Below are 18,147 nucleotides of genomic sequence, written 5' to 3' on the forward strand. Positions count from 1 at the left end.
TGATACTTAGCCTACCTATATCATTGCGGATCTCACGCAAAAGCCGGTGTCTGTCTGTGCTAATCTAGTCTGCGTTCCATAACGAGATCGGTGATGATATTTCCAATGGTATATCTCGATGATCGTATGAAACAGCTAACTAAGATTCTCGGTTTGCATTCAAATATTCACATAATTTTATGTTCGCCAATGTGCATTTCACTGTGAAATTGTGGCCTTCAAACTATTTGCTTACAATCCCCTGTCAAATGCGATAGCTATTTCATTTTCGATGTCGGCTAACAGCTGATCATTCGATCAGCCTATTCCTCGATCTATTTTACTCAAAGTTCGGTGTTCGTCTGTTTGTATTGATTTTGACAGTGTACCATGCCGGAATGGGTTATGAGATTGCGAATGCTACTTCTCGATGATTTCATGTAACAGTATGCTAAGTTTACGGCTTTCATTCATGTATTTATTGATTAATTTATCTTCCAACGGCGATTTCGCAGCAGACTTATAGACAGTAAGCCGTATGTGTTGCGTCACAATCTCCAATTTCAAGGCCCAAATGTACTATGTTGTTCCGAGACCGAAGTTCCGAGGCTGCTGTCCTTAGTTCTTCAAAGACCATTGAAATTGATGTTCTGGATTCAATATGACAGGCCCAATCTATGAGATAACAATTGCGTAAGTGTCCGAAGTCGTTGACCTTTGCAGTTAGGCTTACGCAATCTTTCGAGTTCTAGTCATTGGAATTAGTCTCGTCAAGTCAAGTGCGAACATGAATCGTATTGAATCTTTGCTCCGTACGTAGGCTAGTTTACGCAGTTGCCTTTAGAGCGAAAATTAGAGGTCTAGAAATTGTCCAGTCCATTGATCCTATCGTACGCCGGGTACCTCCGCTTTGGTTGCCTATCACCTGGTCGTAACTCGTAAGTCGTAACCACCAGCTCAGTGGTCGTAACACACCAGGATCGTGTACGAAACACTTTCGGACGGGCTTAGAAAAATTAGGGCCTATCGATTTGCGTAAACTCTACCATGAAATCATAACGCATGCTACTAAGGATGACCTGATAATTGATTCGTGGCATAGGGACGATTCTTAGTTCACGTACATTATGTAAAATAATCCTTTGATTAACAAAAATGAATAAAACATTTGTTACCACACTTCAAGTCACGGCTCACCGGCAAACCTCTCGCGGCACCTACGTTAAAATCACTGTTGTCGGGAAATTCATGTGACCAACATAAAGTTACTTTTTCACGTTGGAAACGCCATTGTGACGTCATGTTGATAAAAGTCGCTCGCAGCCCTTTCCCCACCACCCGATATTGTCACGAGCCGCCACTGCTTGCGCGTAGGGAGCAGGGCTGTGGAGTCGGTAAATTTTACCACCGACTCCGGCTCCGACTCCGACTCCACACATTTTCAATATACCGACTCCGACTCCGACTCCGACTCCTGAGTCTTTAAACGTACCGACTCCGACTCCGACTCCGACTCCTGGGTCTTTAAACGTACCGACTCCGACTCCGACTCCCGACTCCGACTCCAGCATTATTACCAATTTAATTCGAAAGTTATATGCCGCATTGTCGGTTGAATGACTATCATACAACCATTAAACATATGCAAACATATGATTAACGGTGGCATGCTAAATTGTTTCATTGTGGCACAGCTCGAATTATCCACTATGCAATTAACATGAAAGAAAGATTTGCTAAATATCCTTCCTTTTTCAAGTTTTTATAACATGGACTCTCAAATATCCTGAAATGTATGAATCATTCAAATATGGCAGATATCCAATCCTGTATAATAAAAATGTAGACACAAAATTCAAGTGTAGCTCTTGTGTATGAATCGGCAACTAATAAAAAGACTGAACCTACTAATTTTGTCAATGCACACTATACTGATTACAAGCACACACACTCTTACTACTAATAAACATTAGTAATAAATGAAATTTAGTTTAAGTAGTCAAAGACCATAGCCTATGTCTAGTCTACATGTACTTAATCAAGTATTCAATGATTGGGACTTCCAGTCTTTCTTAATCATTTGTTCGACCCAAAAAGCTAAGCTACACTACAAGTATTTTTAATTTTGTCAAGTGGGAAGCATCGTTTGGTTAATTTACATCATTTTTACAATTTTACAAAACCAGCCGATGCATTTGCTTTGTCACAGTATCATGGTATAATTCCAAAAATTGCATCAATTTTGACTGCATCGCGAAAACGCATATTGCGATTTTCTTCCCCTGTGCAACTGAGTTGTAATTTGCAAGTAATGTATAATTTTATCTATATCAGGGGTGGGCAACTTTTTCGGTCAAAGGGACAAATGAGATTTACGAACCATTGCGCGGGCTACTGGAATGTTGATAACCTTTTTTTAGTTGTCCGATAGGAGCCAACCGAATTAGGTAACATTGCAAACAAGACTTATATTATAACGCTCTAAAATTGATAACAATATGTCATGCAACTGTGCAGTGCGCAATCAGGCCCTGGTCGCGCGAAGCGCGCAATTTTTTGCAAGATAATGACTGAATTATATCAATAAATATGTTGCTAACATACATTGGGGGTCGCATCTGTATACCACTGGGCTCATTTGGCAAGGACAGGATTATTCGATCTTGAGACATAGCAAAATCGACGGTATCGGTGAACATCCCCCTATCATTTTGTGCAAATGTTTTGTCGACGATCTCGCTGCGAGTGCACAAGCGAAGCCGCATGTTGGACGACACGTTATCTCCTAATTGCGAATATAGCTAGACTCAATTCTGTGAATAATATGTATTTATAATTTTCAGAAGGGGGCTCAAATACTGAATGCAAAAAATCAAGTGACGATGAATCATGCGAAGTACCGAGAAAAATTTCAAGTCAAATAAATCTGCTATGAAATATTCTACTTTATGGTCATATACGAAGATCTGGGATAAATGTGGCTGGCCCCTGGATACGTCAATGCGTCGGAACTGTTGTTTTAGTCATCATCAAATTTCGCGGTCATGCTAATCAAATATTGGTTGGCCTTGCAATTGTACCTGATGTCATAAATAATTTCGAGAATGAACTCGCAGGCCACACTTAACCTTCTCGTGTTCCATATTTGGCCTGCGTCCCACGGGCTGGCCGCACCTGATCTGTATGGTTATTAATAACAGTGATTGGTGGAATGGTGGTACATGAAAATTCTATTGAAAATTCTTTGAAAGCAAATGTCTTCATGATAGAGAAGTTGGAGTCGGAGTCGGAGTCGAAGTCAGGGTAATTCTCCCAAACTCCGACTCCGACATCAGTAAGTATTTTCCCCACGACTCCGACTCCGACTCCGACTCCAGCTATTATAGTTTTCACGACTCCGACTCCGACTCCGACTCCATCAAGCGAAAATTACCCAGACTCCGACTCCGACTCCACCGACTCCGACTCCGACTCCACAGCCCTGGTAGGGAGTATAAGGAAAGTATATGCACGAGCATGTGGGCACGTAATAACCAATGTTCATTCAAATTTTGGGCAACCGTGAGCATTATCCAGGTTCAAAACCGCACTTTGTTAGCACTGCAAAACGCTGATCTTGGATCCAAACGCTCGTCTTGATGCCCAATGCTCATCCAACCACCTCAATATAGGAAAATTTCAGCACTGTCCTTTAATCAGTCACATTCACAGACACACACTCATTTTTCTGAAACTAACCAAGTCAGGCATTACTCGATTCGCGAACGAGCCGGAATAGGTAACACGCGAACGCAGGACTTATTCATAGATTTGTATCGGCTTATAGGGCTGTGTGTTATAGTGTCAAGAGATGGATTTTTTCAGTAATACATTAGCTAAGGGTCGGGCAACTTCTCCAGACGGCGGGCCAGATATGTGTAAATGAAGTACTCGGCGGACCAGATGCCTGAATCGATACTTTAAACGCGTATTCATCCACCTATATGCAAGGAATATTCGTATGTAATGTAAATTTTAAGTTGGAGGCATATAAACCAAAACACGATTCAATGAATTAATGAATGCAATGTATTTCAATATCTGTTGAAGTCAATGACACATCTGTGGTCGATCAAAGTTGTGAACAGGTTCTTTGAATTCTGGCTGCATGTTGCGCACATAGAAAACAATTATGACTAAAGATAACTAAAAATCACTATTATTTGTGTCCGACAAAAAGAATGAACAACCTGTAGTCACTTTAATTTGACATATAGTGAGCAGGTGGCGGAGAATTGAGGCGGGCGGTATATTGGTCGCCCAGCATGGTATTGTATACTAACGAGGGGTTGGGATTATTTTCCGAATTTATCAAGATATCAAATTCATTACGGTTATTAGTACACAGGTCTTGTACGTCACGACACAGATATATGTAGAGTTCAAATTCATTGTCTGGCGGTCAAGTATCTTCAACTTCATGCAGGGCGGTATTTTTCTGGCTTTATCATTGGAGGACTTCCATCCACGCGCGCATTCACGCATTCACTCTGTCTCTTGCATGCGTCCGTCTTCGGGTCTTGGCTGCCAACATTATGAGAGCGCGGCTTACGCTGTTGCGGGGCTTTTCAACACACAGCGGGATCGGCGATGAGGAACCCAGATATCCTCCGACAAATAGGATCATGGCAGAGCCGAGACTCGAACCAAGAACCATTTGTCGCGATCGTGTCGCTTGGCACACTGCGCCACTCGCTTCCCTAATTCATTACGGTTGGGAACATGCGTAAATGCAGGTAATGCAAGCCTTTCCGTGTTGACGAACTCACGCGTAAGCTCCAGTCTCGCACTCGCACTCTGCACACACGCTAAAGAGTAACCTACAGCCCGTGTCATTGGACGTAATAAGCAAGTAGTGTGGGGTCGCGGAAGACTGTGGTCGCGGGCCACATTATCACGTACGACCGGAAACTCTCCGCGGGCCGCGTTCGCAAACGAATCTTGATAGGTTTCTGAGCTGTGAACCTTTTCATATATTACAATTTTTCACGTCACTATCGCATCTTTGTTTGAAATTATTCACATATCAAATTCGGTGCACTCTATACATGGCATTGGCAGCATAAAGAATTAACACTAAACGAGCATGTAAGTAATGAAATTATCTATGCTGATCACTTGGCATTTGGAAAAAGAGGACGAGTATGTGTTGTAGCCTACTTTGGAGCGTTCAACATATATTCATTCGCCGGCGATTTCGATGTCGGGAATTCTTGGGCCTAATCTTCAATGTCATCCATATGGAAATCCAACGACCGCGAAATAAATTTCCGATCTGAAATACATTATGATGTTGTAAGTGGGGGTTGACAAAGTAAACGGCCGAGTTAGTTGCTTATGATATATTCTTTCGCCATCTGGAAATTGTACGTGATTAAATTTACAAAATCTTAACTCATCGGACAGGTATCAAATTTCTTGTACCTTATTACCTTTTGCAAGAGACTAAATGTGATTGAACGGATGCTAACAATTTAGCGCTGCCGGTACCGTGACACATACTAACTATAGGCCAGGGGAAAATCCAGTACATGAGTGATTCCATTCCGCAGAGGGGTATCAAGCTTCAAGTTGAGTCGAGTATTCCACTACCACTCAGTATGTCTGCCGCAACCCAAACCCCCAAATTTGGGAGGGGGGTGAGCTCGAAGGCGTCCCAAAATTATTTCGTGAATTAACATAAATTATGGAGTATTATTTTTGTAGGTTTATGCAAATTTTCCAATGATTTATCAAAATGGACATTTCGGCATCGGCCATTACCGCATCACGACGCACCACGACGTATTAAGAAATTTTAGGCAATTTCGCATGCGACTCTGAGAAGTTTGCCAGACCGATCGGCAGCGAGAAAACCTCCTCCTGGCCTGTCAATGTGAACCCCTCAAGTAAAATGCCATCCCGCAGTGAAGAAATACCAATTTGAAATGGTGTGCGTCTTTTAGATTAGTACGTTTGGGCAATTTCAATACCTTTTGACATAGCAGACAGGTGGTCACGAAATAACATCAAGTAACGAAGTCATTATACCAACGCGTTAGCCCGAAGATGTTTGATTATTTTTATTTATCTGCCCTTGATTTTCGAAGAAACCTCACTCAGCTCTACAGGTAAATCTGGTTACCTGAGTACAGAGAGTATAAAAAAATGATAGCAACAGGCCTATATATGCAATTCCCGATCACATTGACTGATTCTATCAGGAGTTACGGAAAACTTTCGCGCTTCGCCTGTTTAGGCGAAATGAGCTTCCTGACTAAACAGAAGGCCTACAACAAATTTCGCTGATATTCCGTAGCCGCCGACTTGTATCACGTTCCACTTCTAGGCTTTATATAAGAAAACGCTTCCGCGGATGATATGACCAGAACGAGCCTAGATAAACCTTCATCGCTTTGGTAGGAATTTTGGAGTCAACCTCGGTCAAAGTCGAATCCGCAACCCATTGATGTTGCAGCTGTGGAGTATACCACAATACGCGATCTCGTCAAGGCACAATGCTGTGGATTCGGCACAACTTCACAGATGTGTCATTTCCACGAACATGTGTAGCCTTTGTACCAAATGATTCTTATGCCGCAGTATACGGCAAATGGATGTTTTCAAGGATTCCACGGCTGAAAATACTATCAAAACTATAATTTTCGTTGATAAATTAACTATTTGAGGTACGGTGCGTATAATTTCAACACTGGAAAAAAGTCACCTCTTACTGCTCGAATCATTATGCCCAGTCCTAATTATAACACAAGCAAACTGATAGACTTAAGCTTATTTTCGTCGCGGTGTTAATACGTGATTATGATTTGCTTTGGCGGGGATACGAAGCAAATATAATAACGTTACAACGATATGATTCGAAAAGCGAACCGCTCTTCGACTTATGTGTCATGGTTAATACGTACCAACAGGATCACCCTGCACTCTCGTGGCGTACCGCACAATTTATGCCGATCCAGCACTCCAACCGGTCTTATCAGCCCGGAATATTCGTTGATTTCTATTAAGCCATTGCTTCTCTTGAAGGAATCAGGTCCCAGGGTAGCAATAAACTGAGTGAATATCGTCGTGTAGATTCCGATTGGTGTCCTGCTACGCCCGCGCAGGTAATCCCGAGTGTTGAGGATATGACCTGCATAAATCAGTGCCAAGTTGCAGCAGGGTTTTCCAAGCTTTTACTCGCGATCTATCACTACTATTGTGATAAACGGAGTATTTTAAATGCTGGTTAAACCAATAAATACCCTTATAGCCATGATGTCGTTTCTACTGTCAAGATTTCCTGAATTCAAAGATGCAGATGCAAAATTTAAAAAAGAGTTTGAGTTTACACGGTCTCGTCCGGGATTTAAACCTGGGACCTGTCAGACCTAAAGCGAGAATCATACCCCTATAGAACAGAGGTCGGGAACCTTTTTCGTCTGATGAGCCATATTGACCCTATATTTTTTACTGGAAATTCCAAAGAGCCGTACACGTCTATCAACTGTGGGAAATACGCGACGTCATGCTGGTGGCACTAAACCCAAAATAAAACGCGAAAAGAGTGGTAAGGCTCAGTGAGATGCATATGGACCAAGACCAAGCCTCGCTTGCGATAGTGCAATCCATCGTAAATGGCTTAGAATCCATAATAACTGGTTTTATCCAATGAGGTTGTCGAACAGATTACGAAAATCTCAATATTGATCTACTTCTCAATTCTCAAATTATTCGGCGGTAACATAACGTTACGCTGCACGCCGACATTTTAACGGCAGTACCAGAAAACTACCACTTAACAACGTGGATAGCAGATAGCTGTGGCGTTGTGGTTATTTTGAGTTTATAAATGTAAACTAAACTTTCAAGGCAGTTCATTTCTTCCCGTAGATCAGTAAGACAATGTGTATTTGTAAACTGCATTGCCATACAGGCGTCCCATGTCCGCTATTCTCTTTGATCAATTAAGGTATGTTCCAATCCAAGATTTCGCGACGCGTTATGCCGGTGTATCGAAGTCACCAGAGATATTGGTTGCTTGCTAGCGCCATTGCAACTTAAATTTGAGGATTCTGTAAAGCGGATGCGGGCCCGTAACTTTGGATACGCCACTGTCTTGACCTCTCAAAGGCATGTCTATGCTCCTATGAGAATAATTATTCTGACCGTTATGACAATTAGGCAACAAGTTGCTGCAATATTGATACATTAGGTTTAGAATTAAAAATTTGTCAAATAGCCACATCTTACACCCAAAACAGCCATACATGGCTCGCGATCCATAGGTTCCCGACCCCTGCCCCAGACCAACGAGTCTACGGTAACGCAACAACGGCTCACATTTAATTGATTCGATGATCAGGTTCAATGATAGACTACTCTATAACAGGTGCATGCTGACGTTATTACTAACGGATCAGGGAAAAATTGTTGCGTACAATAAATATTTTTTGTTATTTCAACACTTGATATTGCATTGCATATTGTTATTATTATTACTGCTTATCAGTACAAATGTAAAGTATCCAATTTGTAAGTTCAATAGTTTCATGGTATAATGTGTAGCGTATTTGACGTTAACTTGATATACTCTCTGTGACCCTCCATATCCATACTGCATCGCGGGTTGCGACCTCCCTTTTGGGAAGCACCGATCGACACGGTTGGGTACAAAGGAAGAGAAATATTGATGTAACTACACTACATGCTGGCGATTTAACCGAATTATTTCATGCGGAGCTAATGTTTTGATCTGCCGAATGTAGGGGTATAAGCGATTTAATCCTTGCTATGGGCCTCGGTCCCCGCGTTACCATCAACACTATAGATATCCTGCATTCCTCTCGTCGGTTACAACTAAGAGGGAAGCGGAAAGTTATACGCCTGTACTAAACTAGTGAGTTCAGAGGGCTATCGCTGTAGTTGCATTGGCGCAAGATAACATGTCGTTATTACTCACATGTCTTCTCGGTCCAGTTTATTGTGACACTTCTTCTGGCGACGGCAGGGGTGTAGCTTGTCAAAACCGTTGTCAATAGGAATAAGAAAACGCCTTTATAAAATGCCATCCAATAACGAATGGCACTATTTTTTTGAGTGCCAAGACGGTTTATAATTATCTGCAGCTAAGATATCACTATAGAAAGAGCAGAAATGGGAAAAGTAGAGTCGCTCCAGTCAAATGAAATGATGAATACTGACATCACATCAAGATCTCGACATCTGTTTAAACCGGTCATGCAACGTCTAAAAATACAAATACCGGAGGCCGGAATTTACAAAGTGAGTAAGGTGCAGACAAACGTGGTGTCCATAAATAGTTTGAGTTGAGCTCAATCCTGCAGTTTTTATTTTAAAGGCTAATTACTAAGTCCGATAACGCTATTTTTCGCTCCCTTCATCAATTTTTCTTATCAGGTATACATAATAGGTACACTATTCACGTATGACATTGCATTTGTAAACCCACGCCCAAAAACCTTCGTTTGCATTGAACCTTCAGAAATCTTTCCATGCATGCGCACTGCGCAGCCAGCCCCTCTGTGGCCGGTAATAATCAACAACCATCACCACCAACAATATCATAGACTAGTCGTGAAATGGCTGACAGGATCGTGTCTGTTACTAGCTTTATAATGTCTCAATACATGATATTTACAATATCTCATTACGAAACTATGCAATATGACGAACGACCCTAAAATGTACCCATAATTCCTCCCAAAAATATCCTATTACGTTACATGGGCATTCCCCATGTTAAATTTATTACACATGTTAAAGGATGGTTACATATCTGCCCATATTGGGGAAGTTTCAAATGAAAATTCCATCCACCACAATTATCATGCCAGATCTCCATCAATTCATTTTTTTCAGATTTTTTCATATTGTCGCCTCTACATACTTTAGCCATATAATCGCATACTTGAAAACCGATTAGGTGAGAGATAATTCTATAGGAGTGGTCGGAAACCTATGGCTCTTTTGAGTATATGATATCGCTCTTTGCCAAACATTTATTTTTATACTGAAATTGCAGCGACTTTTTGGTAAATTTTCATCACGGCCAGAATAATTATTCTCGTGGCAGTATAAACATGTCTGTCTTTGAAAGGTAAAGACAATGCCATCTTCAGATTTAGGGGCTCTTACCCCATCTTTTTAAAATCATCAACTTTAAGTTACTGTCACGCCAGCGGCCAATATCACTCGCGCCGCCCATATCAAAACGCATTTTTCAAATACACACTGTCTTCCTGATGTACGGCGCGAAATAAACTGCTGTGGAGGTGATATTCACAGTTACAAACTCGAATTACAAACAACACTATAGCTATCCATATCCACGTTCTTGATTGGTAAGTATAGCTACGTGTGGTACCGGCGATAAAATGTATGCAAGTATAGCGCAACGTTAAGTTACCGCTGAATACTTTGAGAATTGAGAAGTCGACAAGTATTTAGATTTTCGAAATCAGTGTGACAGTCACATTCGATTAATATCAGTTAATAAATTCTAAGCTACTTATAATGAATTGTGTTATCAATGGTGAAGCTTGGCCCGTGTGAGAAAATATGGCGAACACCAGTAATCCCATGTAGTGAGTTCGAATAAGTGCTACCATGACGTCACTAATTTTCAATTGTGACGCAACAGTTGATTGACATGTATGGCTTTTTGGGAGTTCAGATGGAAAAAATAGGGCCGATATGGCTCTTCGGACAAATAAGGCTCCCGACCACTGTTCTACAAGAATATCATATGTCCTATTTCAAGAGGATTTATCCACTTTTTTCAATAAATGAAAACCGATCAGGTTGGAGCTGATCAGGGATATCATGTGTCGTCTTTTGAGAGGATTTATCCACTTTTTCCAATAAAACTGAAATGTCCCCGAATACTCTCGAATGTCTTCTTTTTTCGCAATCCGTCCTTTCGCCACAAAGTACACATAGAAATCGGCCTTTTTCGCAACTGCCGCGTCGGCTGACTAAAAAAGATCAACCGAACGGAAACGCGGATTTAAGGTACCGTTGCCGTAAGAACCTACCGGGCGAGCAGCATTATCTGTAGAAATTTTCCACACTTATTTCTGTTATTGTAACTCGGAAAAGTGTTCTATATTACGGACCCTAAAATAGGGTAACCCCATGACATTATGCCCGTAGCCTTTTTCTACATCAATAGGAAGCAGAGATTCCCACGACTCCTTGGATTTTGACTCGCGTTCTTTCGTGATCTTCAACTCACACCTGGCGCACGGAACATGAATTTGGGATAACGATTTCAACTCGCCGTGGGTAAGTCAAGGTCAGAGAAAATTGTATTAAGCACATTTCCAGCGAAGATCTTACTTCCAATATATCATGTACGTTCACTTGTCACTGGGATGATTCGTTATTAAAACCAGGACCGTAACAGCACCTCGTCAGCCCCCCCCCCAAAAAACGTTGGTCTTGGGCCCCCATAGGGTGATAAACCGAACCGATTGGTCGTGTTTGCCGCGACTTATCGTCGTCAGGTATTGTACTGTTTAGTGACACGCGTTACTTGGCCTAACTGCGCCTAGCGCGAAAAATTTAAACAGTTCGTGATTAAAGCTTTCAATATGATCGGGAATTGCATAAAATATACGTTGCTATCAATTTTTTTATCCTCCCTGCTCACGTAATCAGATTTCCCGGTAGATCTGAATGAGGTGTCTTGGGAACTGTAGAGCCCGTGAATAATAATCAAACAATAAACATATTCGGGTTGTATAATGACTTCATTACATGATATTGTTTCGTGACCTCCTGTCTGCTATGTCAAACGATATTGAAATCGCCCAAACGTACTAAAATAAAACAGGGAAAGGATTCCAAATTGGTGTTTCTTCACTGGCGATTGAATTTGCCTTGCGGGTAGGCATTTGTCTTGTCGGGTTCAGATTGTCAGGACAGGGACATTCAGCGCCAGACCTTTAGGCGCCTATGGACAATTAAACACATAGGCCTACGTATCTATCGAGGTTTCTGTCGGCATAAGGGCAGTCCTTTTCAGCCCAGGTTTTCTCGCCGCCGATCGTTTTGGCGCTATTCTTGGAGTCACATGTTACATGGCCTAAAACTGTATATGTCACGGTGCGTCGTGGTGCCGACGCCGAAATGCCCATTTGTAGAAATCATGCCTATTTTTCTTTCGGGGAGAGTACCCAATAACCCAGGCAGATCTTTGGCAACATTGAGACACTTCACACCATGACCGTTCCCGGCAACTATTCATTACATGACCAGATTGACCACTAACGATTTCGTTGAGTATAGTAATAGTAAGACGATATGAAAAAACAGATTAGTCCTGACTTTACCGGAAATGGACATGGACAGATTGGACAGTTTACCATAGGTATATATTTGGTGTCCAGTTAGTTTATTGCGACTATGTCCTCGAGTGCTGCCATAGGCTACATAAGTAATCGAAACGCGGCCTGAATGGCAAAAAGGTTGACCAAATGACCAATCCTGTTCTAAAATAATGTTTCAATCTATGGTTCATATTTGAGGCCGAGAGCTAACCTCGGACAAATGGGGTGGCTATACGAATGGATACGGAGCTTATTAGCTATAAATGTAGCATCTGATATCATTGTTCACTTTTGTATGATGCTTGCTCGGGTTATTAGATGCTGAGTGATGATAGCGTATACTGCATATAGCTTATTATGTTGGACACGGCGTGAATGCACATTATTATGAATGACGCAGCCGGAGAGTTGTTCCTTCCTACCATGACGGCACATGCGGTGATTTATCCGTTACTGATCAGCTGTTCTTCTCAATACGCATAACTTCAACGCAATTTCACGCTTCCCACCGGCGTGATTCAGACGAGCAGTTGAGCTACGTGATGGCCAAGGACGTATGTAGCCTACTTGCAATTTCACGATAGCGAAACTGCTATCGAACAACGGTATTACTTTACCTTCCGGTCTGTTTTGATGGTTTGCAAGCGTAGATGTGGCTCCGAAATCAGAATTATAGTCACGTAGCAACAATAGCGAGTCTAAAATCCGCCTACTACTGCGTGCATGGTTAGCAGTTTTCGGAGGCTGTCTGATTGCATGCTGTGCATTGCATTGCAATTCTTTACGTTTGCTTGGCCGTGTCACGTTTTTGCAGAATGAGCAACATGCAGATGGACTTGATTTTGGAAGAGGTGGTCGAAGTAGTCCTCAAGTAGAAGAAGTAACGTAGTAACATTTTACTCAAATACAAGTAGAAACACGTTACCGGCCACATTTAGATATTGCCAGTCACGTAATTTGGTATAATCCATAAACATGCGGTTCTTGGCCGATGTTTATACTAATCCCAGGAGATGGCTGATCCATTCTCAGGGGTTCGGCTGAGGTCGAGACACACACCCGACTGATATATTTGGTGATGACAGGCCCGTCTCGGCCATCATTGGCTTCAGGGAACTAGGTTTGATTTTGTCCAAGGTGAAGCCTTGTATTTACGAACTGTTATTCTCTCCTAAAGAAAACGGCTGAAGTCACGCGGATTTGCAATGAATATCCATTATTATCCATCCATTCGTTTGGTGTGAAAATCAGGGTTTAATGCTGTTATTCTTTTAACACTGTCGATCGTTGAAGCTCTGGTAATATTCTGCATCAGTAGTCTCCATAGTAGGGTTACCATAGGGTTGCCATGAGTCCGGAATTTCCCGGACATGTCCGGAATTCCACTGTTCAAACTTGCGTCCGGGAGGAATTCTGAAATATGCCTAAATGTCCGGAATTTTGGAGGCTTGACGTAGGCTAATAATTTTTTCGTAAATCAACATGATAACATTATTTTTGGGAATACATGCTGCATGATATTTTTCGTCGCACTGCGCGCGATTTACTATCACATTTATTGATTTTAATATGGGGACTATAACCCTCGCAAATGCAATAAAATATAAAAAAAAGCCTTCATTTACTGAAATAAACCTTGTTATCGCAATTATAGGAGAACGGTATATAGCTAGAGATGGCTAAGGCCGTAAATGCTTTATTGAAAGATAGCGGTTCCAAACATGGGGGATCGTTTGCCTTCATTCTGGGGTTCGCGAAGATGTTGAACGTAATCAGCTTCCAAAATAGCCCGCGAGTATGTCTGGGCAAAGGTCCTGACTTCTTTTAGTAATCAGCTCGTCAAATTTGATCTGGGCCACGGAACATTTTCAAATGGGAGATGGAGTCGCGACCATAAAAGGTTGGAAAAACCACTGGATGTGGGGTAGGCCTATTTATAAAGTTCCGTGGTGCCCACCGGCATAAGGCTGATAAACAATGTTATCGGTGTGACATGAACACGACTTAATGATGTGCAATTGTACGCTACCTGTATTTTCGAAGTGATTATCCTCCACCAGCTCTACCGCTAACTCTGATCATGTGGGAGGAGAGAGGATCAAACTATATATAGTAATATGGAAGAACCAATATTATTGACAGAATTCGTTCAAAATATTGAACGACCAGATGAATATAGAATCCAGATGCATATATAGCAAGCCACTTCAGAAGTTGCATCGATTATACCCTATGGTGGGGGCAAAATGATTGTTTATTTGGGCGGGAAGGGGGTGAAAAAATTTGATTTCGGTCCCGGTTACACAATACACAGCCAAATACTCCTGAACCGGATCGTGACCAACTTTTGTTTATAAGCAAAGCTTTGTTAGTGTGACGTCATATTGACAGACAATGTGCTCATAGCTCATTTTGAAATCCACTGGTGGGCGCTAAAAAGTGTCCGGAATTCGGGTCAGAGAAATATGGTAACCCTAGGTTACCATCAGTGGTGGCCCACGATTTGGAGGCCCTGGACGAAACTTCCAGGGTGCCCCTATAAGTATGCAATCGTAGATTCTGGGGGCTCCGCCACCCAGACCCCCCTTGTGCATCTTCTATTACCAACTAATATTAGTGCGCGATATGGAAAGGAATTACATGATGTGTACATGACACTATAAGACGGCTTTGAAGCAGGCTTAAATGTTGAACTGCTCCAGCTCCTGGGCCTTCTTTTATCATACATTGTCAAATTATGAAAGAAGCAACCCGGTTAACTGTAGCTCATGCCTGCATGTGGAAGATGTACGGTATGTAGCGTGGAATAACAGATTAGCGATACTACAGTTGCAGGCTAAATAGACCACACTAATCTGGAAAGCTATCGGCTGACATTAGTAATATGCCAGCACATCACGCCAAGGTTTGAGCCAGTCGCTGGATTACGCCATATCTATATTATTGCACGGTTGCAAGTTCATACTGCATTAAAACTACGCAGTTTACCTCTGCCGCATGCAGAGACTTGATGATTAGCGGGATATATGGGACTTTTCTAACAAATGCAGAAATTTGATGATTGACCCAACAGTGCGGAATCATCTTCTTGATTGGTACACGGATTTCCACGTTTATTCGCTATATTCCTTGAAAAAAGGCGCTTAAACCAAAGGGGGCCCCTGGGTAACCGCCCACTTCGCCCGCCCCAAAAGCCATCACTGGTTACCATACGTCCTCTTTAAAGAGTATTTGTCCTCTTTGTTCCATAAAAGTGGATGCTTAAATGTCCTCTTTTTTGGGAATTTGTCATCTTTTTCAAAATATGGTAACCCGACTCCATAACCATCTGCATTATGTGTGTAATTCGATGTTCAGAGTAGTAGACGGTATTGTGTATAAGCTAAAATTTACGGCTGCCGAAGGGCTGCAGACTAAAGTGTAAGTTCGCCGGGTTAGTGAAGGTTAACAAACACTACGCTAAAGGTTAAGTTCTGAGACAGTGCATAGAATCGGTAATCAGGCGAAAATTGATGTGTATAAAACGGATTTAATCTTGGTAATGAAGGCTTAGCAACGCTTCGTATTTCAGTACGAATTAACCGTTGTAAACTACACCATTTTTGCGAAAACACAAAAGACCATGCCCGTTGCCTTTGATCGAACTTATTAAGTCATATTTCCTACAGTGGGGTAAATCACTTAACCATCGCGTAGCACGGAAATGCTGTTTCCACAAGCATTGTGTTGCCTTCTGATACGAGGTTTCGATGCTACGCTATTCGTGGTTTGAGATTGTGTAATTTTGCTACTCGATATAAGCGGCTTTTGCTATATTCTCGCACCGAACACTCGCATCATTGCGCCACGGCGTGACTATGTAGCACTTGACTCCAAGAAGCTGTAGTCCTGTTGCCCGGCTTGCAATCGTGTGAAGATATTAGAAGTTACGAAATCGAATAATATTTAACGCCGATGCTTGGTATATATTGATATCCAAGGTTCAATGACGCATTCAAATTCACGACTAATAGATAACTTGTTTCTATAAGCGCCGCTGCATACATTTAGCGGTCGAGATTACATTTCAGACTTTGCAATGATGCTTTAAACTGAGCCTATTCCAATCAGAGTAAAGTCTTGCATGCCCATCGGACCTATGGACGTTTAAATAAACAAAAGTCGAAGAACGTCTGATTACTTGTGTATATCCGGTCTTTTCCAGTCGCAAAAACACATGACATAGGTTGCGATATTTATCACGCAGAACTGACGTGCTGCATGCGACCAAGATAATTCACGTGTCAGCGGAATTGCCGATCTTTGCACTTGTGATTCCACGGGAATTACCAGTTTACCACGCCAGGACTTCCTCGTTAGGAATATAGAACTTTCCATATAAAGGATAGTGCTCATCTTTACGCTCAGTATTAGTATATTTCTGTATCGTATGCGTTGCTAGAAATATTCGACATTTCTGCAAATCTGAGGCTATGCCTGCCTTGACACAGAAACGAGAGAAACCAGTTGCAGGTTGGTATAATATACATTATACAGCAATGTGACTGATTGATAATTTGATAGTGCCTCATTTAGTGGCGGTAAGTTACTTTTTAGGAGTTTAGTGAATGCTGTTCCGACTAGGGATGGTGTGAACCTCTGAATGGTTCAGGTTCGAGTGAACGCGAACCTTTTTGAAAGGTTCAGTGTGAACACGAACGTGAACCTCATGACCCCACGTGACGTCATATTGGTAATTCTAACCCTGCATTTCAGTGAAGTGATATATTAACGTACAATACGATATCTAGTGACGACGCGGGCCTCATTATGCCACAATGCTGAAGTACATACTGACTTTTTAAAGGTCGCCAAATATATCAACTGGGGCAATAAAATGATATAATTATCCCATAAAATCAATATCTTCCGTCGCTTTGCCAACAATTTCGACGAAGACTTGCAAGGGAATATAAGCTTACGCCTTAAACGGTCTATAGGCCAGACCGGACTATGTATTCGGCGTCTTAGTACTGCTACATTGATATTGAATAGAATGTAAAAATGGTTTTTATACTTGTTACCTATATCATCCCAATAACAAGTTATACATGAGTTTCCAACACCCCAACCACACCTATTTGTTTTTTTATGATACAATACACATATCAAATCAAGATGGTCTCCGTATACGCCTGCTAGATTTTTTACATTTGACAACGATGTATTCTGATATGAATTTCATTGATTGGTTGAATAAGCATCAGTCGCCGACTATAGGCCTACCTATATGTAGCGTATTTCGCTCTTGATATTGTGTGATTGCGGGTCAAGCTCACAGTAGAGAGTCATTAAATATTTAAAAACGGAAAACTGGATGTTTCGAGCAAACTTTTGTAACAAATCAACTAAAATTTTTGAGATTGTCAATGTTGCATGCTCGTTTAGTTTTGATTTTTTATGCTGTCAGTGCCGTGCATAGAGTGGCCCTCAGTTCAAATGTAATGAATTTTAACCAAAAATGTTAACCAATAACGTGGAAAATTGCAATATATGAAAAAGGTTCACAGTGCAGAACCTACCAAGGTTCGTTTGTGAACGTGAACCTCTAAATTTCTGAGGTTCACGCACAGAACGCGAACGTGAACCTCGCGTTCACACCATCCCTAGTTCCGACCCAATAGTGGTTTAGATTCTAGGTCTAATTTCTGGTTATGACATAGATCCGGGAAATTCTGTAGCGATTCATCACTGATGAATAAATCTCCTTTCACAATGCAGAAATTCGTGGAATCACAAAATACCTATACACATTGCT

General features: G+C 41.6%; 2 protein-coding genes across 2 annotated transcripts in view; one reads left to right on the forward strand and one right to left on the reverse strand.

Annotated features, from left to right (window-relative positions):
- Positions 1–3,469: 3,469 nt before the first annotated feature.
- Positions 3,470–9,592, reverse strand: LOC145447208 (uncharacterized). The gene is made up of 3 exons (XM_080325628.1): positions 8,960–9,592; positions 6,924–7,150; positions 3,470–5,293 (listed from the first exon to the last, which is right to left on the reverse strand). The coding sequence occupies exons 1-3, from the start codon at positions 9,066–9,068 to the stop codon at positions 5,189–5,191; spliced, it is 441 nt and encodes a 146-aa protein (XP_080181754.1). The 5' UTR covers positions 9,069–9,592; the 3' UTR covers positions 3,470–5,188.
- A 7,109-nt stretch (positions 9,593–16,701) lies between these two features.
- Positions 16,702–18,147, forward strand: part of LOC145447217 (uncharacterized) — a 40,801-nt gene continuing 39,355 nt past the window's right edge. The window contains exon 1 of the mRNA XM_080325637.1: positions 16,702–16,862. Coding sequence (XP_080181763.1) covers positions 16,823–16,862 — 40 coding nt within the window. The 5' untranslated portion in view covers positions 16,702–16,822. The remainder of the gene's footprint in view (positions 16,863–18,147) is intronic.

This window comes from Botryllus schlosseri, chromosome 1, assembly GCF_051294905.1.
Source record: "Botryllus schlosseri isolate E-star chromosome 1, Bs_hap1, whole genome shotgun sequence".
Lineage (NCBI taxonomy): Eukaryota > Metazoa > Chordata > Ascidiacea > Stolidobranchia > Styelidae > Botryllus > Botryllus schlosseri.

What these genes read in the sequence shown, in the direction of transcription:
- LOC145447208 (XM_080325628.1), bottom strand. Translation starts at nt 9,068, where the DNA reads ATGGCATTTTATAAAGGCGTTTTCTTATTCCTATTGACAACGGTTTTG. An exon ending in AAACTGGACCGAGAAGACAT is followed by an intron (nt 7,151 to 8,959) that starts GTGAGTAATAAC and finishes TGATTTATGCAG; the next exon opens with GTCATATCCTCAACACTCGG. An exon ending in AGTGCAGGGTGATCCTGTTG is followed by an intron (nt 5,294 to 6,923) that starts GTACGTATTAAC and finishes AATGTATTTCAG; the next exon opens with ATCGGAAATTTATTTCGCGG.